General features: G+C 48.2%; 1 protein-coding gene across 4 annotated transcripts in view; it reads left to right on the forward strand.

The window, feature by feature from the left end:
- Positions 1–7,252: 7,252 nt before the first annotated feature.
- Positions 7,253–24,867, forward strand: part of ZZZ3 (zinc finger ZZ-type containing 3) — a 28,857-nt gene continuing 11,242 nt past the window's right edge. The window contains exons 1-3 of one of the 4 annotated variants that reach the window (XM_069981523.1): positions 7,253–7,328; positions 16,716–18,133; positions 23,503–23,641. In XM_069981523.1, the coding sequence (XP_069837624.1) occupies positions 16,767–18,133; positions 23,503–23,641 (1,506 nt within the window). In that variant the 5' untranslated portion in view covers positions 7,253–7,328; positions 16,716–16,766. Of the gene's footprint in view, positions 7,329–14,541; positions 14,565–14,813; positions 14,871–16,715; positions 18,134–23,502; positions 23,642–24,867 lie in introns of those variants that run through there. The other 3 variants (XM_069981527.1, XM_069981525.1, XM_069981524.1) reach the window with 3 other exon arrangements.

A 24,867-nucleotide genomic window follows, 5' to 3' on the forward strand; every position in this document is an offset into this window, starting at 1 on the left:
TTACAATTAAAACGATATGTAACATGTATAACTTATATTGTATCGGATGGCCTGTAAAAAATTTAAACCATTGTCAACAAATATACAACACTTAAAACCGCTCCATTCCCAGGCTTATAGTGCTTTTATCCTTTGGTCTATGGGGCTGTGTCAGGTGTCATTTTTTGCGCCATGATGTGTTCTTTCTATCGGTACCTTGATTGCGCATATACGACTTTTTGATCGCTTTTTATTACAATTTTTCTGGATTTGATGCGACCAAAAATGCGCAATTTTGCACTTTGGGATTTTTTTGCGCTGACGCCATTTACCGTGCGAGATCAGGAATGTGATTAATTAATGGTTCGGGCGATTACGCACGCGGCGATAGCAAACATGTTTATTTATTTATTTACTTTTATTTATAACCTGGGAAAAGGGGGGTGATTCAGACTTTTATTAGGGGAGGGGGCTTTTTACTAATAATGACTTTTTTTTTTAACTTTTACACTTATATACTAGAAGCCCCCCTGGGGTTAGGGTTATTCCCCCTGGGGTTAGGGTTATTCCCCCTGGGGTTGGGGTTATTCCCCCTAGGGGACTTCTAGTATAAGTGCACTGATCTCTCATTGAGATCTCTGCAGCATAGATATGCTGCAGAGATCCATGAGTTAGGCACTCGTTTACTTCCGGCTGCTGCAGCCGGAAGTAAACGAGTGCCGAGCCGGGGACGGCGCCATCTTGGAGCGGTCCCCGGACGGCTTCATTTACGGAGATCGCTCCTCCGGGATAACATCCCGGAGGAGCGATCTCCCCACTAGACACCAGGGATGACGCTGCGTCCGGTAATCGGATGCAGCTGTCAACTTTGACAGCTGCATCCGATTACTGTATTAGCGGGCACGGCGATCGGACCGTGCCCGCTAATACCTACGGTCCCGGGCTACACGCGGCACCCGGGACCGGCGCGGTTCAGAGCGGGGCAGCCGCGCGGCCCCGCTCTGAACTCCCTTACCGGCATCAGGGCGTAAATTTACGCCCGATGTCGTTAAGGGGTTAAAGGAGAAGTCCGGCCAAAATTATTTTTTGATATGTTATTACTTATTGAAAGTTATACAGATTTCTAATGTACATTAATTATGGGAAATGCACATTTACTGCTATTTCCCCTAATTTAGTAGATCATGTAGTGTTAGAATTCTCTCAGATACAGTGATGTCACGACCCAGGGTGTAATTCCTATGGAGTTTCCAGCAGGGGGCGCTCTATATGTAGAAGTCTATGGGACTTTGTTTCTATGGATTTCTATGTAAAGTAATGGAATGGAATGTACAGTGTGCTTTATTGAATGAACACATTTATGGAATACATTGGGGAGCAAGTGTCCTTGTTCCTCAAAGTATCCCATAAATGTATTCAATCAGTACATTAGAAGGGCACCGAGCAGGGAGGGAGAGAAGTGCCATCTACCTCCCCCCTCCCTCCCTGCTCGGTGCCCTCCTAATGTACTGATTGAATACATTTACGGGATACTTTGGGGAGCAAGGACACTTGTTCCCCATAGTATTCCATAAATGTATTCAATCAATAAAGAACACTGTACATTCCATTCCATTAGTTTACATTGACATCCATAGAAACAAAGTCCCATAGACTTCTACATATAGAGCGCCCCCTGCTGGACACTCCATAGGAATTACACCCTGGGTCATGACGTCACTAGCTGAGAATTCTAACATTCCATGATCTACTAAATTAAGGGAAATAGCTCTATATGTGCATTTCCCATAATGAATGTACATTAGAAATTTGTATAACTTTCCATAAGTAAGAACATATCAAAAAATAATTTTGGCTGGACTTCTTTAAACACACAGTCTTGCCATCCTCCTTATGTGATCAGAGTTGTGCTGTGTAGGTGAGCCAATTAGGGCCAAACGGAATTGCTCAGATAAGCGATCCTGGTCCAAGGAAAAAGAAGAGGTTCTATCTAGAGTCCAGGGTTGTCAAACTCAGGCCCTCCACCTTTGCAAAACTACAATTCCCATCATGCCTGGACAGCCAAAGCTGTACAGATATGCGCTGTAATGACATCGCAGCGGCTGATTCATTACAGCGCGGCGCATATCTGCACAGTTCCCCCGCTCCCAGCATCTAATTACAGATTCTGCCCGGGCGGGGGAGAGTCCGTTACGGGCATTCCACGTCCGTGTTCTATGCGGAACACGGAATGTGTGACTGCAGCCTCTGCATAGACAAAATAAAAAAAAAATAGGAAATCCAACAATCCCGCTGGTGTTGCGTTGGTAACGCCATATAGCACCGGTTTAAATGGAATCAGACAAACTTTTTATTTTCAAAAATCTCCAAACTCTCAATCAAGATCTGGAAAATCATTAAATAATTAAACAAGGATTATCCATTATACAATTATCTATAAAAATAGGAGAAAGTTTCTTCAGAAATATTTGTTAAACCCTGTTGTAAAACAGTGGCCATTGTGGACCCGGATGCTTTTTAACGCATTGCTCCGGCTGATACTGCATTATCGACCGGAGGAACATTATCTAAAGCCCACTGTAATCTGCCGGCCGTTTGGGTGCGACTGGGAATCAGCGTTGATTTTTATGCACACTACGGCCGGCATGACAGCCACACTGTGTGTGAACTGTCAATGATGTGCGGCCGTTGTTTTTAAACCACGCTGCAAATAATTGACAAGTAATTCATTTGTATAGCGGCATAGAAGAACAGCCAAAGTGTGCACAACAATGGCCGTTGTTCTATCTAAACCAATGTAAATGAATGAATGTTAAAAACGACGTCCGTAGTTTTCCCATTCGTTTACATTGTGTGAACATAGCCATAAACTGCAACACCTCACACGTCATATACCTCATCCCCTGCACACATTGTGATATCCAATACGTTGGGTGCACAACTGATCCTCTAAGAATACGTATGCACAGACATATATCTGTTCGTACCAATCCCAATGCGGTGAATGTATCTGCAGTGTGCAAATATTTTTCCGTTCACCATCAGGGCCATCTTAGTAGGTTTTCCTGTATGGAAATTGTACGGCCACCTCCAGGTGATGATAGCTAAAAATTGCTCCTTAGCCGTGAGGACTTCTGGATATTTTCTTTGGGCACAAGGTATCCAGACGGCCTCAACCATCGGTATGACTTAAATTGTCACTGTTGTTTAAATTTTTTGGCAGAAATCAATAGTTCAGGCGATTTTAAGAAACTTTGTTATGAGGTTTATTAGCCAAAAAAATGCATTTTTATGATGAAAAAGCAGTTTTAAGCTCCCCCCCCCATTTTCAAGGTTTTCTATGGAGAGGGGAGGGGTGGAGGGAGATGAGGCACCAAAAACAGGACAACAAAGAGTTAATTTACAGCTACATTACTGGGCTATCTCCTCTGAAGTCAGCTCTGACCTCTGAATACCGGCTTTCACACAGGTTCCACTGTGTAATCCTTTGTTCTCTGCTGCCGACTAATCTCCCTCCTCCCCTCTCCATAGATTAGACAGGGCTCGACTGATGTAAAAGAGTCGAGATTTCTTTTTGAATGCAGATAATGGCATATTTGCCCAATAAACCCAATAGCTGGGGCTGCTGAACTTGGATAAAGCTCTAAGGTTGTCTGGAAAACATGGATACAGCCAATGACTATATCCATGATTTCCACATAGCCTTAGGGCTTTATCCAAGTTCAGCAGCCACCGCTAATCAAATGCCAAACGTTCGGGTTCGGATCGGCTCCAGCATGCTCCAGGTTCACTCATCTCTATAATACACATTTTTGTATGCTTTTATGTCTTATTGTTATGTTACCTTTAAAGTGTCACTGTTGTATTTCTTTTTTCTTTTGCAGAAATCAATAGTCCAGGCGATTTCAAGAATTTTTGTAATTGGGTTTATTAGTTAAATATACCATTTATTTGCATTCAAGAAGCCTTTCCCCAGACCCCCCCCCCCTCCCTCCTCTCTCTCCACTGCTCATTATCAGGAAATCTCGACTCTTTTACATGAGTCGGGCCCTGTCTGTTCTATGGAGAGGGGAGGGGGAGATTGGTTACCAGCAGAGAACAAAGTATTCAGTATTCAGAGGTCAGTGCTAACTTCACAGGAGAGCCTGGTGATGTAGCTGTAAATTAACTCTTTGTTGTCCTGTTTTGGTGCCTCATCTCCCTCCATCCCTCCCCTTTCCATAGGAGAACCATGAAGACAGGGGGAGAGCTTCAAACTGCTTTTCCATGATAAAAATGCTTTTTTCTACCAATAAACCCAATTACAAAGTTTCTTAAAATCGCCTGGACTACTGATTTCTGCAAAAAAATTTAAATGACAGTGACACTTTAAAGTGTCTATCCCTCCCCCTGTGGACTTCCTTACACTTTTCATGCACCTATATGTAAGATGTTAATCTTGCCTTATAACCCATGTTACAATTAAGATTGAAACATGTCAGCCGTTACCGGGTTTTTACAGTAGAAACGTCAATAAAGAATTTGGATCTAGAATCTATCTTAAAGGGGTTATCCAGTGCTACAAAAACATGGTCACTTTCTTCCAGAGACAGCACTGCTCTTGTCTCCAGGTCAGGTGTGGTTTGCAATTAAGCTCCATTCACTTGAATGGAAATGAGTTACAGAACCTGCACCCAAACTGGAGACAAGAGCGGTGCTGTCTCTGGGAGAAAGTGACCATGTTTTTGTAGTGCTAGATAACTCCCAGAAAGTCCCAGACGCTTTTTTCCTGTTGAGTGTTTATACACTTATATACACACATTATACAGGCACCATGTTACATGTTAGGATGTAATGGAAGAATCTAGTGACCGGGCCGCAGATCAGCCTCATAGGTTGCAGATTCATCTTTCCTGCAGTAAAGTCATGTTATCACTGCTATATACTATACTGATCATATATACTGTATGTATACTCGCCTCAGTGCACCCACACAGGAGAGGCCCCTGACAGTATATATGCTGTATACACCACTGACCTAGTTCTATAACCTGCATCAGACGGGGAGTTCTATCTGGTTACTGCTATCTTATATAATCAGATTTTTCATCTGCATTTAGTTCATATATGAAATGTTGCCCCCTCTTCCCTTCTATCACCCCCTGCTCCCCTATAACACTGCACCCCCCCTCTTCTATCACCCCCTGCTCCCCTATAACACTGCACCCCCCTCTTCTATCACCCCTGCTCCCCTCTAACACTGCACCCCCCCTCTTCTATCACCCCTGCTCCCCTCTAACACTGCACCCCCTCTTCTATCACCCCCTGCTCCCCTATAACACTGCACCCCCTCTTCTATCACCCCTGCTCCCCTATAACACTGAACCCCCTTCTATCACCCCCTGCTCCCCTATAACACTGCACCCCCCCTCTTCTATCACCCCCTGCTCCCCTATAACACTGCACCCCCTCTTCTATCACCCCTGCTCCCCTCTAACACTGCACCCCCTCTTCTATAACCCCTGCTCCCCTATAACACTGAACCCCCTTCTATCACCCCCTGCTCCCCTATAACACTGCACCCCCCCTCTTCTATCACCCCCTGCTCCCCTATAACACTGAACCCCCTCTATCACCGCTTGCTCCCCTATAACACTGCACCCCCTCTTCTATCACCCCCTGCTCCCCTATAACACTGCACCCCCCCTTCTATCACCCCCTGCTTCCCTATAACACTGCACCCCCTCTTCTATCACCCCCTGCCCCCTATAACACTGCACCCCCTCTTCTATCACCCCCTGCCCCCCTATAACACTGAACCCCCTTCTATCACCCCCTGCTCCCCTATAACACTGCACCCCCCCTCTTCTATCACCCCCTGCTCCCCTCTAACACTGCACCCCCCCTCTTCTATCACCCCCTGCTCCCCTATAACACTGCACCCCCCCCTCTTCTATCACCCCCTGCTCCCCTATAACACTGCACCCCCTCTTCTATCACCCCCTGCTTCCCTATAACACTGCACCCCCTCTTCTATCACCCCCTGCCCCCTATAACACTGCACCCCCTCTTCTATCACCCCCTGCTCCCCTATAACACTGCACCCCCCTCTTCTATGACCCCCTGCTTCCCTATAACACTGCACCCCCTCTTCTATCACCCCTGCTCCCCTATAACACTGCACCCCCTCTTCTATCACCCCCTGCTCCCCTATAACACTGCACCCCCTCTTCTATCACCCCCTGCTCCCCTATAACACTGCACCCCCTCTTCTATCACCCCCGGCTCCCCTATAACACTGCACCCCCTCTTCTATCACCCCCGGCTCCCCTATAACACTGCACCCCCTCTTCTATCACCACTGCTCCCCTATAATAGTGCACCCCCTCTTCTATCACCCCCTGCTCCCCTATAACACTGCACCCCCTCTTCTATCACCCCTGCTCCCCTCTAACACTGCACCCCCTCTTCTATCACCCCCTGCTCCCCTATAACACTGCCCCCCTCTTCTATCACCCCTGCTCCCCTATAACACTGCACCCCCTCTTCTATCACCCCCTGCTCCCCTATAACACTGCACCCCCCTCTTCTATGACCCCCTGCTCCCCTATAACACTGCCCCCCTCTTCTATCACCCCTGCTTCCCTATAACACTGCACCCCCTCTTCTATCACCCCCTGTTCCCCTATAACACTGCACCCCTCTTCTATCACCCCTGCTCCCCTATAACACTGCACCTCCTCTTCTATCACCCCTGCTCCCCTATAACACTGCACCCCCTCTTCTATCACCCCTGCTCCCCTATAACACTGCACCCCCTCTTCTATCACCCCCTGCCCCCCTATAATAGTGCACCCCCTCTTCTATCACCCCTGCTCCCCTATAATAGTGCACCCCCTCTTCCATCACCCCCTGCTCCCCTATAACACTGCACCCCCCCCTCTTCTATCACCCCCTATAACACTGCACCCCCTCTTCTATCACCCCTGCCCCCCTATAACACTGCACCCCCTCTTCTATCACCCCCTGCTCCCCTATAACACTGCACCCCCCCTCTTCTATCACCCCTGCCCCCCCTCTTCTATCACCCCCTGCTCCCCTATAACACTGCACCCCCCCCTCTTCTATCACCCCCTATAACACTGCACCCCCTCTTCTATCACCCCTGCCCCCCTATAACACTGCACCCCCTCTTCTATCACCCCCTGTATTCTCCTGGAGGTGCACGTGCGGCGCTGCAGTTCCTCCCGTCTCCAGCAGATGTCGCTCTCTCAGAAGCGGAAGTGGCGTCGGCGTGGCGGGGGCTTCCGGCGAGTGTGCAGCGGCCTGACTCCCCGATGAGGATCCGGCGGACAGCGGGCACCAGACAGGTGAGAACCGCCGGGCACGGGGCCACTTCCTGTCACGCACAGCGCAGCGCGGAGCCCTCCCCCGGGCGGCAGGACGGGAGCCGGGCATGCGGCATTGCTGTGTATCGTGCTGGAGGAGCTGCAGTGTGTACAGGGCTGTATAATGGTGGAGCGGCTCTGCTGGAGACTGGGCTGGGGCTTTTGCATGTTTTTTGGGGGGGTTTCCTTGATGCTGTGGGTTGTGCTCTGCAGTGCTTGTGTTGGTGCATGCTTATGTAGTGCTGCAGTATGATTTCTGCTCTGGAGGCATTTCATTAGATTGGCTGTACAGGGGCTGAGCTGCACATTTTATGGTTTTACCAACTTTATTGACATTTCCCAACTTATCTCTCTGCTGGTTCCAAAACTACAACCTCCAGCATGATGGGAGTTGTAGTTTTGCATCAGGTGGAGATCAGTATGAATGGTGCTGGGGAGCACTGCCTGAGCATTACTGCATCAGTATGAATGGTGCTGGGGAGCACTGCCTGAGCATTACTGCATCAGTATGAATGGTGCTGGGGAGCACTGCCTGAGAATTACTGCATCAGTATGAATGGTGCTGGGGAGCACTGCCTGAGAATTACTGCATCAGTATGAATGGTGCTGGGGAGCACTGCCTGAGAATTACTGCATCAGTATGAATGGTGCTGGGGAGCACTGCCTGAGAATTACTGCATCAGTATGAATGGTGCTGGGGAGCACTGCCTGAGAATTACTGCATCAGTATGAATGGTGCTGGGGAGCACTGCCTGAGCATTGTTGCATCAGTATGAATGGTGCTGGGGAGCACTGCCTGAGCATTGTTGCATCAGTATGAATGGTGCTGGGGAGCACTGCCTGAGAATTACTGCATCAGTATGAATGGTGCTGGGGAGCACTGCCTGAGAATTACTGCATCAGTATGAATGGTGCTGGGGAGCACTGCCTGAGCATTACTGCATCAGTATGAATGTTGCTGGAGAGCACTGCCTGAGAATTACTGCATCAGTATGAATGTTGCTGGGGAGCACTGCCTGAGAAATACTGCATCAGTATGAATGGTGCTGGAGAGCACTGCCTGAGCATTGTTGCATCAGTATGAATGGTGCTGGGGAGCACTGCCTGAGCATTGTTGCATCAGTATGAATGGTGCTGGGGAGCACTGCCTGAGCATTGTTGCATCAGTATGAATGGTGCTGGGGAGCACTGCCTGAGCATTGTTGCATTTATTTAGGGTGACCCCATAGCTTAGTGAGACGGTCACAGTATGTAACACAGAGCTGCAGTGACTGCTCTCCCATAGTGCAGGGTGATCGCCCCCTTTAACCCTTGTCCGTAGTTCCTATAAGGTGATTGGCTGATCATGGAGGACGGGGGAGGTTCCATTATTCTGGATCCTCAGGTGCTGTCCGCTCCCATTTGGGGAGATTATCCCAGCATTCTATCTGACTGTAATACCACATGTCACCTGTAGTGGCCGCTGCACCTCTACTCTCAAACCACAACAGAAAGTGTTCTAAAGAGCGAACCTTCTGCTCTGCTCACCAGACTGGAAGGAAGACAACACTTCCTGCAGGGCATGCAGCAGCTGATAAGTACTGGAAGGTTTAGGAATTTTAAATAGAAGTAATTTACAAATCTGTATAACTTTCTCACCCCTTTAAGGCTATGTTCACACAAGGTATGGAAACAACGGCCATTTTTTTCATAGTGAAATGTGTCGCATTGACGTCAATGCAAACAACGGCCGTTGTTCACACAATGTATTGAACAACGACCGTTGAAATAATTGACATTATTGACATTGTCAATTATTTCTGGCTGTTGTTGCATTGAAAATTGTATTGGAATCAATGCACAACGGCCACTGGTTGAAACGCCAAACAATGACCATTGTATATACGTTATGTGAACATAGCCTAAAGGGGTGCTCCAGCCCATCGTACTTCCTGTGCAGCTCTGTGTGACCTCACTGCACGGCTGCGTTCCAGCGTCGTTATCTGCGCTGGGCATCTCTTCCCCAACGTGCCGCCCTTCTCTTCAGGCGCATGTGTGTCATACTCTCGGGAGGCAGAGCTGCTCAGGAAGTAAGATGGGCCGGAGTACCCCTTTAAAGGGGTTTTCCTGCGAAAATCTTTTTCTTTCAAATCAACTGGTATCAGAAAGTTATATAGATTTGTAATTTACTTCTATTAAAAAAATCTCACGTCTTTCCATACTTATCAGCTGCTGTATGTCCTGCAGGAAAAGTTGTTTAATTTTCAGTCTGGCACAGTGCTCTCTGCTGACATCTCTGGCCGAGACAGGAACCGTCCAGAGCAGGAGACGTTTTCTATGGGGATTCATATAAAACCAAGACAGAGTTCCCGTCTCGGCCAGAGATGTCAGCAGAGAGCACTGTGTCAGACTGAAAATAAAACAACACTTCCTGCAGGACATACAGCAGCTGATAAGTATAGGAAGACTTGAGATTTTTTTTTTTTAATAAAAGTAAATTACAAATCTATATAACTTTACGATATCATTTGATTTGAAAGAAAAAGATTTTCACTAGACAATCCCTTTAAGTACTGATTATATAGTGTGAGACTTTGTAGAGACACCCTTCCCCCGCAGGTAACACACACCAGACAGTTTATTCATACATTTCCAGGAAGAATAGCAGAGAAATAGCACGGCAATTCACTATAAGAAAAGATCTTACTAAAACAGTCAGGAAGGTATCTCCACCTTCAAGCAAGTTTTACAAATAGATCTATTCAAGTCTAAAGCTACAGTGCAGACCTGTGTGTCTCCATGGTAACAGACTACAAACTCTGCAGTCTGAGGATGCTCATGAAGAGACAGAAAACATTTGTACTTTGTACTGTACCGCACTCTTTTCGGTTGTTCTCTTTACTATATGACAGTTTTCCCTGCAGAACATTTATTGAACTGTCATGTGATATATTACTATACTGAAAGAGTAGTAGATACTTGGAACAAACTTCCAGCCGATGTTGGTGGTAAATCTACAATAACAGAATGTAACCTGCCTGGTATATACATATATCTATCTATCCTAAGATAATAAGAAGGGAAATAATAAAAGGGCAGACTAGATGGACCCAGTGGTCTTTTTCTGCCGACAATCTTCTATGTTTCTATGTGATGTCTGATGAACTTGCACGTTTTTTTCCCGATTACCTTTTTGACGTTTGCTTTGTACGCCACCTGCTGAGTGGAGGGGAGTTAAAGGGGTTGTCCGGCGGTCTGCATATAAAACAATAAGTGTGATCCCTGTGTGTCCTCCTCTGGTGTCGCCGGTGTCCTGCAATCACTTCCGAGACTAATGGTGCGTTTACACAGACAGATTTATCTGACAGATTTCTGAAGCCAAAGCCAGGAACAGACTATAAACAGAGAAAAGAAAGAAAAGACTGATTTCTCCTCTTTTCAGATCTATTCCTGGCTTTGGCTTCAAGAATCTGTCAGATAAATCTGTCTGTGTAAACGCAACATAACAGACGACTCAGCCAATCGCTGTCCGCAGGGCGGTCCCATCTCAATCAGTGATTGGCCGAGTGGGCTGTCACCCCCGAGATGAGTCAGGACATGATTACACAGAGCGATAATCAGGCCGCTTTGTGTAATAAAGACAATGATCATCAGCTGATCGTGTCGTTTGGTCCTGACCTAAAATCATTGGCCGCTGCGTGTAATAGTGATAAGCGACCAACGGCTCATGATTGTGTAAAATAAAAAAAAAATAAAAAAATGATAATACACTTATACTCACCTCTCCACGCTCTCCTGAAGCTGCGTCCAGCTCCCCGCAGTGTCTGAAGTGACAGGTCGCTCAGCCAATCCATGGCGACCTGCGGGGAGTGGCCGAAGCTACAGGATATCAGGAGATGTGTGTGTATAAGTGGATTATTATTAAAGTGTCACTGTCATTTAAAGTTTTTTTTGCAGAAATCAATAGTCCAGGCGATTTTAAGAAACTTTGTAATTGTGTTTATTGGCCGAAAAATGCATTTTTATCATGAGAAAACAGTGTAAAGCTCTCCCCCCTGTCTTCATTGTTCTCTTATGGAGAGGGGAGGGGTGGAGGGAGATAAGGCACCAAAACAGGACAACAAAGAGTTAATTTACAGCTACATCACCGGCTATCTCCTCTGAGGTCAGCACTGACCTCTGAATACCGGCTTTTACACAGGTCCCACTGTGTAATTCTTTGTTCTCTGCTGGCGGCTAATCTCCCCCCTCCCCTCTCCATAGGTTACACAGGGCCCGACTGATGTATTAGAGTCGAGATTTCCTGATAATGAGCAGTGGATGAGAGAGAGGAGGGGGGGACCTGGGGAAAGTCTTTTTGAATGCAGATAATGGCAGATTTGCCTAATAAACCCAATTACAAAGTTTCTTAAAATTGCCTGGACTATTGGTTTCTGGAAAAAAAAACACACTAAAAAAAAACCACAGTGACACTTTAAACATTCATCAGCTGTCGTATGAGTTTATTATTTTTCACTTATTAGGTAAGGGCTGCACGGACATCGCTAACGATGTACACGCATACATACAGCCCTTGTTGCACGATTATTGAGCCGTATATGGGCTCAGTAAGTGAGCGTGATCGGACGTGTAATCCGGCCCTTATGGTGCGTTTACACAGACAGATTTATCTGACAGATTTTTTTAAGCCAAAGCCAGGAAAGGATGTGAGAAGAGGAGAAATCTCAGTCTTTCCTTTATGACCAGTTCTCTGTTTATAGTCTGTTTCTGGCTTTGGCTTCAGTAATCTGTCTGTGTAAACGCACCATTAGTCTCAGACTCCGTAGTCAGCGGGGGGCATCAGAGGAGGACACAAAGGGAGTGCGGACAGGTAGTTATTGTTTTATATGCACCAGTAGCAAGTGCCAAACATCGGAACCCCCTTTAAGCAAATAGGTGACTTTTTAAAAAGTTGCATATAAAAACACTACTCTTAAAGGGAAACTATCAGCAGGTTAGATGAATCTTACTCCCTATTGTGCACAGGTGCTGAGGATGAAGATTAGCTTCTTACTTTCATCCTCCCCGTGCAGTTTGTAGTGTAATGCTATAAAGCCGTGTGGAGCTACTACCCCCATAGCACCGATCTGCCCCTGGTCAGCACACCCCTTGTAATGATAATCAGTGCCCTGGGGATGGTAGCTCCGCCCCCAGCGCTCCACACGGCCTAACCAGATTACACTGCAAACTCCACTGGAACGGTGCTGAGGAGGAAGGTAAGAGACTTATCCTCTTCCTCAGCGCCCTGTTCACAATAGAGACATATCAGCAGGTTACATTAGTAAAGTTTCCCTCTAAAAAAACGACCCTTTATTCCAAAGCCGCCGCCTATTGCTGGCCAAAAGTATCTGAAACACAGAAAAAAACACAAATTTTTGAGCAAGATAAAAATTGAGACTTTTTTTTTTTTACATTAGAAAAGTAGCACGCAAGCTTTTATAAATGTGTTTAAAGGGTTTATCCAGCTATAGAAAAACATGGCTGCCATGTCCTCTCTGGTCCGCTGGTTGTGTGTGGTGTTACATCCTGGCCCAGTCAGGAGTGGTTTTGTTTCTGGAAGAAAGCGGCCATGTTTTTCTCCCAGTGCCTCCTGGTCCCCTGCTCAGTAACAGCCGCCACTGCAATTTCAGCCAGTGATTGGCTGAGCGGGCTGTCAGTGAGCCGGGGACCGGGAGATGCTGTCTTTATATATGTAAGGGATGATTGTAATTGTACTTACCCTCAGAATACAGGTTATATGTCAGTTTTACTGTAAGGGCCGTATTACACCAAACCGTTATCGGCCGTTCCTGGCTGATTACCGACCGCTCTGGCTGATAGTCGTTTGGTGTAGTAGCACCTGTAAAAAGACCACATGCACGTCCCTCTGTGTAATAGGAGCAGAGGCAGCAGACAGCCCAGAAGATCTAAGGGTATGTTCAGACTGAGAAATCCGCGCGGATTCAGTCACTCACCCCCGCTCATCGCTAAGCGCATCTCTGCACGTGCCATAGACTCCAGGGCGGATTACGTCATTGCATAGAATGGAGTCTATTGCACGGGTGGAGACGCGCGTGGCCGTGAGCGAGTGACAGAATCTGCAGGAACTTTGAGCGGATTCCTTTGTCTGAACATACCCTCAGGATTGCAGCGAGTGGGGAAAGAGGAGGAAGCAAGTGTGAATCTGACAGGTCCATGCTCGCTTCCTCCTCTTAAAGGGGTTATCCAGCGCTACAAAAACACGGCCACTTTTCCCCCTACTATTGTCTCCAGTTCAGGTGCGGTTTGCAATTAAGCTCCATTTACTTCAATGGAACTGAGTTTCCAAACCCCACCCAAACTGGAGACAACAGTAGGGGGAAAGTGGCCATGTTTTTGTAGCGCTGGATAACCCCTTTAAGCTCCATTCACTTCGATGGAACTGAGCAGCAAAACCCTGCCCAAGCTGGAGACAAGAGTGGGGCTGTCTCTGGAAGAAAGCGGCCAGTGTAAAAGTGAACCGAAACACCCCCCCCCCCCAACAAAAAATAATAATTTTAAATACCACCCCACAAGATTTGTTTTTTTCCGGCTTCGCTGTAAAGGGCCTAATTACACAACCAGCAGCTGCCCGTCACTCCGTGTAATAGGATGGGCGGCCACTGACTTCAATGTGCAGCCCGGACAATGAAAGTATCGCCCCAGCAGCCCCTCCGCTCCCTGTCCATGCATGTAATACCCAGGAAGCGAGGGCTGGGCTGACAGGTTGGCGGTCGCTTCCTCCCCAGTATCATGCCGTGTAATGTGGCCTTTAGTTTTATGGTACCATGAAAGATTACATTAGAAAGTACAACTGCTCCTGCAGGGAGACCTGATAAATAAAGAGGCATTTTTTTCTGATAAGGTATATTACTGTTTCTTATATTCACTTACAGAGCAATATAATGGTATTGCAGTGTACTCTATACGGTGTAGCAGTTGTAGTACTGTCAGGGCATGCAGGGAGTTGTAGTTTTACGACAGCCGCACAGCAACAGGTCGTCAGACACCTCCATACTGGCTGCTTGCGTCTTTTGTTATGATCTTGCCCTGTCACGTGTCTGCAGGTGAAGCAGACCGGCCCCGCCCACGTGATGCTGGAAGCATGGCTCATGCCGCCTCCACTACACGAGCGCTTAGCAGCACCGGAAGGGGAGGAGTCTATAGACACGCCCTTTTCGTGCATTCCCATTCTGTTGCTAAGTGCGTGTTTGGCTCCACCCCGTTACGGGGGGCGGAATTAGCATCAGTCCGTTGCTATGTCAATTACGTTGCGGCGCAGCGGGGGGAGGGAGGCGGAGTTACATCTACTGTTACTATGGGTGTGTCAATATGTAGAGTAGTCTTTTCCCCGCCCATTTGTAGGCGTGGTTTCCTCTCCGCGCCGCTCTCTCGATCTTATTAGAATAAAGGGGCGGGGTCTGTGTGAGAACGTAGATATGCTCGCGAGAATACTCTCCTCTCGCGGGAACGTGGTAGGAAGACATGTCCGGGGGAGTGAGGAGGGAGGTGAGGAGCGGGACCGGTGATAGGGAGGGGCGTGTGTGTATGTGTAATGCGCGGGGGGTCACATGGAGGGAGGGGCGCGCGCTGGGGCCAGGAGGGGGACAGCCGTGACACTACGTGCCTGGCGTGAGGGGAATTAGGATGGAGGGGGCGTGGCCTCTGCAGCCTGTGGGCGGGGTCTGATGGGTTGTAATGTGTAGATGGGGGTTCAGTCTTCTCTGTCTGGTGTCACAGTGGTGGGAGGTAGGTAATACTGGGGCATGCTGGGAGTTGTAGTTTTGCAGCCACTATTTCTGCTACAAAACTACAGTTCCCATCCCGCCTTGATGTGCCCCACCTGTAGTCGTTGCAAAACTACAACTCTCATCATGCCTGGACAGCCTTCGGCTGTCCAGGCATGATGGGAGTTGTAGTTATGCACCAGCTGGAGCTCTAGAGGTTACAGAACTACAACTCCCATCACACCGTAATAGCCTCCATCTATATGCTACATCCTATGCTTTACCACCTGTTACAGAACTACAACTCCCATCATGCACTGACAGCCTTCATCCGATAGAAGCAGCTCCACTCCTGTCCACAGATTGTGACCAGTGCTGCATGGAGCCCAGCTGCAATACCACAAACAGCCTGTGGTCGGGAGTGCAGACTTGTGTCTGGTATCTGTAATCCTGTCATACATACAGGAAGATGGGGGGCGCTGTGACCTATGACCTTTGTTATGGGGGGTGTCATGCAGACGCTTTGCTGAAATGGCAGGAATGTAAATCTGCGGCTGCCGGGCGTGAAAACCGTCCAGGGATGGAGCCAGGAGCAACGGCCATAGCGGCTGGAAGTAACCACTGAGGAGAGGAGGGACCTGACAGGTTTCCAGGGGTGCCCTCTTCCTGTGGGGATTATCATCAATCCTGAGAATGAGGGGGCTTCAACCCTGATTCTGTGGCCCCTTCCCATCCTTTAGCCATCTCCATACTAGCATGTCGGCTTTCCCAGCCTGTCCCCTCTGGCATGGCAGCCTGCCTGCTCCCCCCACACCTAATGCCAGCCTGCCTGCCTGCTCCCCCCCCCCCCCCACACCTAATGCCAGCCTGCCTGCTCCCCCCGCACTGCATGGCAGCCTGCCTGCTCCCCCCGCACTGCATGGCAGCCTGCCTGCTCCCCCCGCACTGCATGGCAGCCTGTCTGCTCCCCCCACACCTAATGCCAGCCTGCCTGCTCCCCCCCCCCCCCACACCTAATGCCAGCCTGCCTGCTCCCCCCCCCCACACCTAATGCCAGCCTGGCTGCTCCCCAGCCCACCGCGCACAAGCCCTTTTTACACCTGCACAGTAATGCTGCTATCCACCTGAATTCAAGTGAATGGGACCAGCTTCAGATCCCTGCATGGCCTAATGATCCAGTTTGGAAATCCCCCTGGGTATGGGAATAACACTATACATGAGTCTGTCCATGTTAATATGAGCTGGCATAGATTTCCCCCCAAATAAAAGTAAAGGTGTTGGGCTGCGGGTGGCCACAACACCCGGTGTGTATGGCGTACAGTGTATATGCCTCCAGATGTCTTCAGGGACTTATATGTGGACTTGTAGGGACATGGAATGGTAGAAGCTAAGACTAGTAAGGGCATATAGAGCTGTAACCTGTATACATGAACATGATGTTGTATACCCTGTGGTCCTCCAGCTGTTGCAAAACTACAACTCCCAGCATGCCCTCAGTTGTAGTTTTGCAAGTGTCAGGTTGGAGACCCATGATCTAGAGATATAAAGTTTTGCTTCCATGTAAAAGTGTTTGTAGTTTGTTGTGTAGATCTCTGTGACTGGACTGACTTGTCTTTCGTCTGCCTAGGTTTCCCAATGAGAGGATCATGTCGATCTCACAGTCGGGGTGATCCATAGCATGGCTGCTTCCCGATCGACTCGCGTCACAAGATCTACCGTGGGCTTAAACGGATTGGACGAAAGCTTCTGTGGTCGCACCCTGAGGAACCGCAGCATCGCTCACCCGGACGAGGTCATCCCCCCATCACTTCTGAGATCCAGGTCCCCTAAGAAAAGGCCCGAACCCGCCCAGGTCCAGAAGGGAAGCATCACCAAGGGAGGTGAATTGAAGCAGTCGGCTCCCCGGGAATCTTGGGTCAGCCCGAGAAAGCGGGGGCTGTCTGTTTCAGAAAAGGACAGCAACGAGAAAGACAGCGTGGAAAACAGCGGCAAGAAGTCGAGCAGTCCGCTCTCGCCTGTGCTAAAGAAGATCAAACGTTACTTGAGATCTGAGGAAGCCGGCGGCCCGGAGGAGGAGGAGGTGCCCAGTTCTTTTCAGAAAGGGTCGGAGTCTGACAATGAGGCAGAGACCCCCCGCTCTAAACGAACTCATCGATATCTTCTACTGGATGATAGTAACCAAAGGGAAATCAAAAGCGACCCGGACTCCGACCAACTTGTAAAAAAAACCCTCCCTGATGGCGACGTGTTCAACCATCAGGCCGTGAACGGTATTGACAATGAGACTGCTGCTGTAAAGTGTAATAACTGCCCCACGGGCGGGGGTATTAAACAGAATAATAATAGTGCGTTCCCTCCCCCCAAGGAGTTAATCGTATCGGAGAACGGGAGCTTGTTGACGCCTTGCCCCGTGCTATCAGACCACAATGTGCCTTGCACGCACTCCGAGGAGCAGGCAGATAGAAAGGACCATGAAATAGTTAACAACTGCCTACCTATTGACTGCATAAACCAGACCAATGAAGGGGCGGAGCCACCATCGTCTGTACGGGACTCTGAGGAGGAGCTGGACGTGGTAGGCGACAGCGTCTCCAAGGAACAAAAATCTTCAAGCCCCGCTCAGGAGAAGACGGGGTCGGCAGAGGCTTTGTCGGGTTCACCAGGGTCGGAGGCCATCGCCTCTCTGGAGACTTGCTTCTCAGACACTCAAGAACATAGATATACTTTAAGAACTTCTCCAAGGAAGCACGTGTCTGTGAAGGACAGTCCGTCTCTGTGCGGTGGGGAGAATGGACAGGCGGAGGAGGGTGCAGGGGAGAACGGCGCACTGGACGCTGCCGTGAACGGCGCCGGGGTAAATCTGGACGATATTGACAAAAGGCAAAGCTTAGCCGTAAAGTGTTCACAGGAGAAGCCCCCCTGTTCTGCCTCTGGCGCAGAGTGCGCCGCTTCATCCGCCAGCATACAGCCTGCGGAGGAGGAGGACGAGGAGCCCGATGTCTACTACTTCGAGTCTGATCACGTGGCGTTGAAACACAACAAAGAGTATGTGTAACCATGGTGACCTTGTTTTCCGCCACTGGGTAACCTGTTATCATTTCAGTGTTCATCATGTTGACAATTGAACACACTGCTATGATGTGTAGGATCTAAGGGGGTGGAGTCTGTGTCCCCACCCCTTAAATGCCCTAAAACTTTGGCTGTCCAGGCATGATGGAAATTGTATTTTTGCAATAGCTGGAGGGCCTGAGTTTGACACTCCTGCCCTACACCATGCATGCATTACATGATAAAATGTGCACCTCATGACATATGTATGAACATGGGTAATCTACGTCCATGACCGCCACTAAAGCTGAAAACCAAGCTTACCCTCTGCTGTCAGTGTGTGTGCCATGTCAGCATATGCTGCGATTCTTCACCAGTTGCAAAACTACAACTCCCAGTTTGCTGTGAAAGCTGAAGCTGTAGGAGTTGTAGTTTTGCCCTAGAGGTCACTATAGGGCAGTAGTCTGGTTTCTGCCGGTGTCAGGTTATCCTACTGGTACCATGTGACTTTCACTTGGATATTGGGGCCTAGTCAGGTTATAAACAGTGCACGTCTGCAGGTTTATATGAAGAAGATAAGTAATGTTCCCATACATCTGAATAGGGTTACAGACATCAATGTGCATGCTACCCCATTCAGATAAATGGGAAAGAGATTTGCAGTGTGTGGATTCACCATCATCTCTCCATCACTGAGGATAAATGAATGAACCTGTAAAGTTTTGTTTTCTGTGGGGCCAGACCCTGCATTGCTGATGAGTCCTATGTCTGGTTACGTAGCACAGGTTATTCCTCAGGTCTCTGTAGAGAACGGCTTGTGCATTCTTCTGATAACATCGGACTTTATCCTTCCATGGCCCAGACTTGCTCTAGGGTCTATGTAAGAGTATATACACTGGGAGATCTGCACCAAATCAAAGATCACCACTTAAGTCCAAGGTCATCTGCCAGAGATGGCAGACAGAGATGGCTGCATGGCCGAACACAAACGCGTTGTGTGGCATTCGTCTTCTGAAGTCTGGAGAAAATGGATGTCTCCCTAGGGCTGCTAAGAAAACTGCTGTACCCATGCGTTCCAGGACACCCTAAGGCGACATCCATTTTCTACACGGAATTGAATGCGGCTGAACCTCAACGTTTTCCCCCACATTCGCTCGTCGCTATCAAAGATGTTTCATTGGATTGTTGCTGATATATTTATTGAACACTAGATGGCGCTGTCATGCAGTTTTTGTTTGCTGTACAACGCTGTGTGTAGTGTTTACAATTCCATTCCAGCATTTTCCATCAGGTGGCGCCACACTTTTTCATCCACTTAGATCTCATTCACACACCTGTTGTTATCAATGTGATTGTAGCTTGGAGGGATATACTCAAGGTTACCTTTTTGATAGTAGCCTAATGTATATAGGCAATGTAGACCAAATATGTGAGGTGAGTCCGGACCTTGAGTAGTGTGTGGGCTGCGAGTTTGACACGTCTGGTCTAGTGGGAATGTTGCCTACAGATAGTCCTCAGTGACCAAGTTTAAAACACATTGCAGTGATAGAATAGTGACTGCAGCTCTGGGTGTGAGTATGAGATATGTGGTAAGAAGAATTGTGATGCCAGCTGTTTGTCACTGGGGTATAATGCAATGTAATGGCAGAACTGTGTTGTCAGCTTCAGTATATGACTGTATGATGTGACTGCAGCTCTGGATGTGACATGTAACGCCATAATTGTGACAGTAGCTCTTTAAATGTCAATTATAAAGACATGATTAAATAGCTGCATATAGACTGCAGCTCTGGAGGTGACTGGAGTATAAGAGCAAAAGAGTGATTGCAGCTCTGGAGGTGACTGGAGTATAAGAGCAAAAGAGTGACTGCAACTCTGGAGGTGACTGGGGTATAAGACATATGGTATAAGGGCAGAATAGGGACTGCAGCTCTGGAGGTGACGGGTATAAGACATGGTATAAGAGCAGAATAGTGACTGCAGCTCTGGAGGTGACTGGTGTATAAGAGCAAAAGAGTGACTGCAGCTCTGGAGGTGACTGGGGTATAAGACATATGGTATAAGGGCAGAATAGTGACTGCAGCTCTTGAGGTGACTAGGGTATAAAACATGGTATAAGAGCAGAATAGCGACAGCAGCTCTGGTGGTGACTGGTGTATAAGAGCAGAATAGTGACTGCAGCTCTGGAGGTGACTGGTGTATAAGAGCAGAATAGTGACTGCAGCTCTGGAGGTGACTGGTGTATAAGACATATGGTATAAGAGCAGAATAGCGACAGCAGCTCTGGTGGTGACTGGTATATAAGAGCAGAATATGGACTGCAGCTTTGGAGGTGACTAGGGTATAAGACATGGTATAAGGGCAGAATAGTGACTGCTGCTCTGAAGGTGACTGGGGTATAAGAGCGAATATAGTGAGTGCAACTCTGGAGGTGACTGGGGTAGTTGAGCTAACCATGACGCCAATTCTGTGGTGTAGGGATGGTAGTGTTGTGACGCCAGTGCTAGTCCAGCACACAGCTGTAATGTTTGTACCTGTTTTGTAGATGGTCGGTTTATGTCCCCAAGATGGTCCTGCCAGGCTTGTGTGGGTCCCTTGGGCTCTTGTCACGCCAGTCCTGAGTGGCAACTGACCCACCCGGACTATCTGTACTGCCACCCACAAAAAGGGGAAAAAATAACCCAAGGTGTGCAGTTGGTGTGTATGGGTGCTGGTGCATATGAAGAATGAGTCCCAGTTATATTAAAACTAGAACTGCTTTACTGTGCAGTCTTTCAGCAATACAATACACTTCAGTACAATAGATAAATCTTCACATAGACTTTAGTGCTTAACTCGTTTGGGCTGGAGGAGGTTATTGGAAAAGTAGAATAGAAGAGAGGTAGTTGTAGCAGTGTTTGAAGTGTTGAGAGTAGAGTTTGTTGAGGGAGCCCCAACCCAGTGTAGAAATGTACTCTGCAGGAACTTTGGAGAGAGAGGTTTACTTGTACCCGTGTTTACCACCTTGTGCCCTACAGTGTCGAGTGACGCGTCCTGATAGGGTGATACAAGCCCCAGTCGTGGTTATCTGGGCAAAGCTAAGCTTCCGAGCCTTCCCGGTTACCTGCGTTGCGAGATAGGATACGTAGACTTTCCTTGGTAGCTTTGTCCTATACAGGCTAGTTCCTCTTGTGTTTCAGGATACTGGCCTGCACTGTTTAGACTGGTTCATGGCATGGGTTAGGGTGTTCCTAAACTCTTCTCCCTTCTTAAGTATTTAGCACTGCTTAGTAGCTTTAGTATAAGTAGTAGTAAAAGAACTGGTTGTCTCTAGCTGCATCTGTACACTTTGTCTCAGACTAGACTGCTTTTTGTCCCGGATAAGGGTCCTGGCATAAGCCAGGCTGTGGCTTGGCTTCAGCAGGGACTGTATTGTTTGTGTCTGTTCTCTAAAACAGGGATGTCAAACTCAAGTATACAGTGGGCTAAAATTAAAAAAATTGGACAAAATTTTGGGCCAAACTTGATAATTTTTGAAGCACAAATGCAGCGGTCCTGGCACCAGTCAGTGGTGTACGTCTCCCAGTGCTGTGCAAAATGATAAGTGACATGATAAATTGCTATGATATGATTAAACCCCAACCCATGTAGTAGCCAACCCAACCAAAATTGCCCCACATATTAGCCAGCCCTCCCAATAGTATCATATAGTAGCCAACCCTCCCAATAGTGCCCAAATAGTAGCCAGCCCCACAAGTGTCTCATATAGTAGCCAGCCCTTCCCCATAATCTCTTATATAGTAGCCAGCCCTCCCCCATAGTCTCATATATAGTAGCCAGCCCTCCCCAAGTCTCTATATACTAGCCAGTCCTCGCCATAGTCTCTTATATAGTAGGCAGCCCCCCCCCCCCCCCGATAGTCTCATATAGTAACCAGCATTCCCAAATATACTTTTATAGTAGTCAGACCCTAAAACAGTTGATAAAGAAAACCTGTCACCCGTGGACGGCCCCCCATACTCACCCTGTCCTGTCAGTTCCGCTCCTGATGGTGGTCCCGCCATGGATATACCCCTGCCCGCTCATCTTCTCATGAAAGTATGGGGGGCTGTATCCAGGGGTTGGGTGGGTTTGGGGGGTCGTATCCAGGGGTGACAGGTTGTCCCATTAGCCTGGACCATTAGCCCAGAGGCCACGGGAGGCAGCCAGTGCAGGACTGCTCACATACTCCAAGGCCACTGGCTAAAAAATGCGATGGCGGGCCAGATGTAATTCAAACTCTGAATTGCCTGGCGGGCCAAGAATAATGGCACTGGGGGCCAGAGTTTGACATGTCGGCTCTAAAAGAATTTGACTAAGCTGAAACTGCACTTCCTCAACCCCGTAACTCCTCCTCCACCCCGTAACTCCTCCTCCACCCTGTAATTCCTCCTCCACCCTGTAACTCCTCCTCCACGGGCCTAAGTGAAACTTTTTGAGAGGTGCAAAGGAGAGAGATAAAAACACCCCTGGTGGGACACCACAGTGTGACCTCGGCTACAGCAAGTATGACCCTTCTCCTACACTCTCACAGTTCAATGTACAGGTCATCAGGCCTTGTTACGCTTTGTAAATCTACCAGATCAGCACTAGTTTAAGTCTATGCATCGGCTTGTGTAATACTACATTTACATAAGAGGGGTAACTCACCTAAAGTCTGTTGTTCCCTGTTTTGTCACGCTGATCCTTGTAAACATGTCTGCTCTGATCAACACATCATTCCTTAAAGGCAGGGATCAGGCGATCAGATTTGACTACGTTTTTCTAGAGAAGCACAACCAGATCTATGGTAGAAATGTAGACCCTGTCCTACAAGGGGTTAACTAGCAAAATTCATTCCTAGTGCCACCTACAGGCTGTCTGAGGAAACACATGTGCCTAATGACTTATAGTGAACGTGGCTGCTCTCTGCCCGTACACAGTGACGCTATGGAAGGGTTCCCCAACCTGTGGCTGTCCACAGAACTGCAAATCCCATCTTGCCCTGACAGCCTGTGCCGCCCTGCAGTGGGCACTCTGCTTCAGCTGCCACCATAAATGCGGCTGTAATGGCCAGAGTTTAAGGCATTGCCAGTCACTCCCAACCATTCAAAGCAGGGGTGGGGAACCTTCGGCCCTCCAGCTGTTGCAAAACTACAATTCCCATCATGCTTTGCTTTGGCTGCCCAGGCCTGATGGGAATTGTAGTTTTGCAACAGCTGGAGTGTCAAAGGTTCCATACTCCAGGTTTAACTCCTTAATGACTGCAGTGGAGTGATTACGGGGCTCCTTCCTTTGGTTGGGGTCAGCAGGTTATCCTCTATGGTTATTTTCTTGCCCTCACCCCTCTTCTTGCTTTGTCCTTGCAGTTACCAGCGGCTATTACAGACCATCTCGGTGCTGGAGGCGCAGCGCTCTCAGGCTGTCCTGGACATGGAGAGGTTATCCCAGCAGCAGAGGGACGCCCTGAACGATCCCATCGGATTTGTAGAGAAACTTCAAAAGCAGGTAGAGTGGCTGAGGCGTCTGTGAGCGAGCAGCAGGGGGCGCTCCCCGGACACTTCCTACATCTGTCAATTCCCTACGTCTGTCAACACAGTCTGGGTCGGGGCCCTGCTGGGAAGGCGGCCCGCATGGTCCTCAGGCCGGCCGCGCACAGTTATTGCTGCTCATCTTTAAAGGCGGAAGATTTAGCCAACACTGCTGGATATGTGACTATAGTGGCTGATATCAGTGCGGTAGCTCCTAGAAGAGGAAACCTACTTTATAGGTTTGACAGGTCATCAGGTGTAGCAGCAGGTCTCGCTCCTGATCCCGATATAGTGCACATGTCTCATCCTAGCTGTCAATCAAGCATGACTTGTCTGCTTCTTTAGTCTATGGAGTGAACAGGCCAGATATGTTCTGGTTGGGGAGTGGAACGCAGCACCGTGCACGCCTCCCGGCTGTGTCTTGGTGACACCCGGTGCGATCAGAAACTTTTTGGTATGTTTTTAAGAGATCATACGTACATGTGCATAACAAGGAATTTTTTTTTTTTAACCCTTGCATGTTATCTGCCTATTTCTGCTGCAGAACTAGACATGGAAACCCAGCAGGTTCATGTAAAGGGCCTGTAAAGTTGATTTTCTTTGCTATTCTACCTCTATGCACATCTGCTTGAGGCTTAAAGGAGAAGTCCCACAAAATTCAAAAAAGGGAGGAAGGCAGGGGGGTATTGGAAAATAATAACGTAAACTCGCTTCTCCGTCCTTCTGACGGCTGCCAGATGTCACCTTTGGCTGGAATCAGGGTACGTCATGTACCAGGCTCTTCCAGCTGCAACGTTATGGCCTGGCTGAGTGGGCAGTCAATCGCCTGTGTACATGACGTTGCTGCTGGTGGCCGTCAGCTGGACCTGGGAGCTGAACGGCTAAAAAAAGACGTGTGAACGTAGCCATATACTGCCTATCCTCACAGATTGGCCTCATTCATTGGGGCTTATTCACACCTTGGCCTCCCGACACGTTTCTCTCACACCTGTATTCCTAATCCGCCCATCGTGTGTAGATATGTGGGAGATATTATGTAGGTGATTGGATCCAAAGAAAAGTTAGAAATTCTGCAAATATTTGTTTTTCTGTGGTGTTTTATGGATCATGTGACTCCACATTTTCCCTGGAATCACATAATTTTCAATGTGAAAAAAATAAGGGGTTGGTCCCATTGTTACAGGTTGGGGAGGGGGGATAAGT

This window comes from Dendropsophus ebraccatus, chromosome 8 (assembly GCF_027789765.1).
Source record: "Dendropsophus ebraccatus isolate aDenEbr1 chromosome 8, aDenEbr1.pat, whole genome shotgun sequence".
In the NCBI taxonomy this organism is placed as follows: Eukaryota; Metazoa; Chordata; class Amphibia; order Anura; family Hylidae; genus Dendropsophus; species Dendropsophus ebraccatus.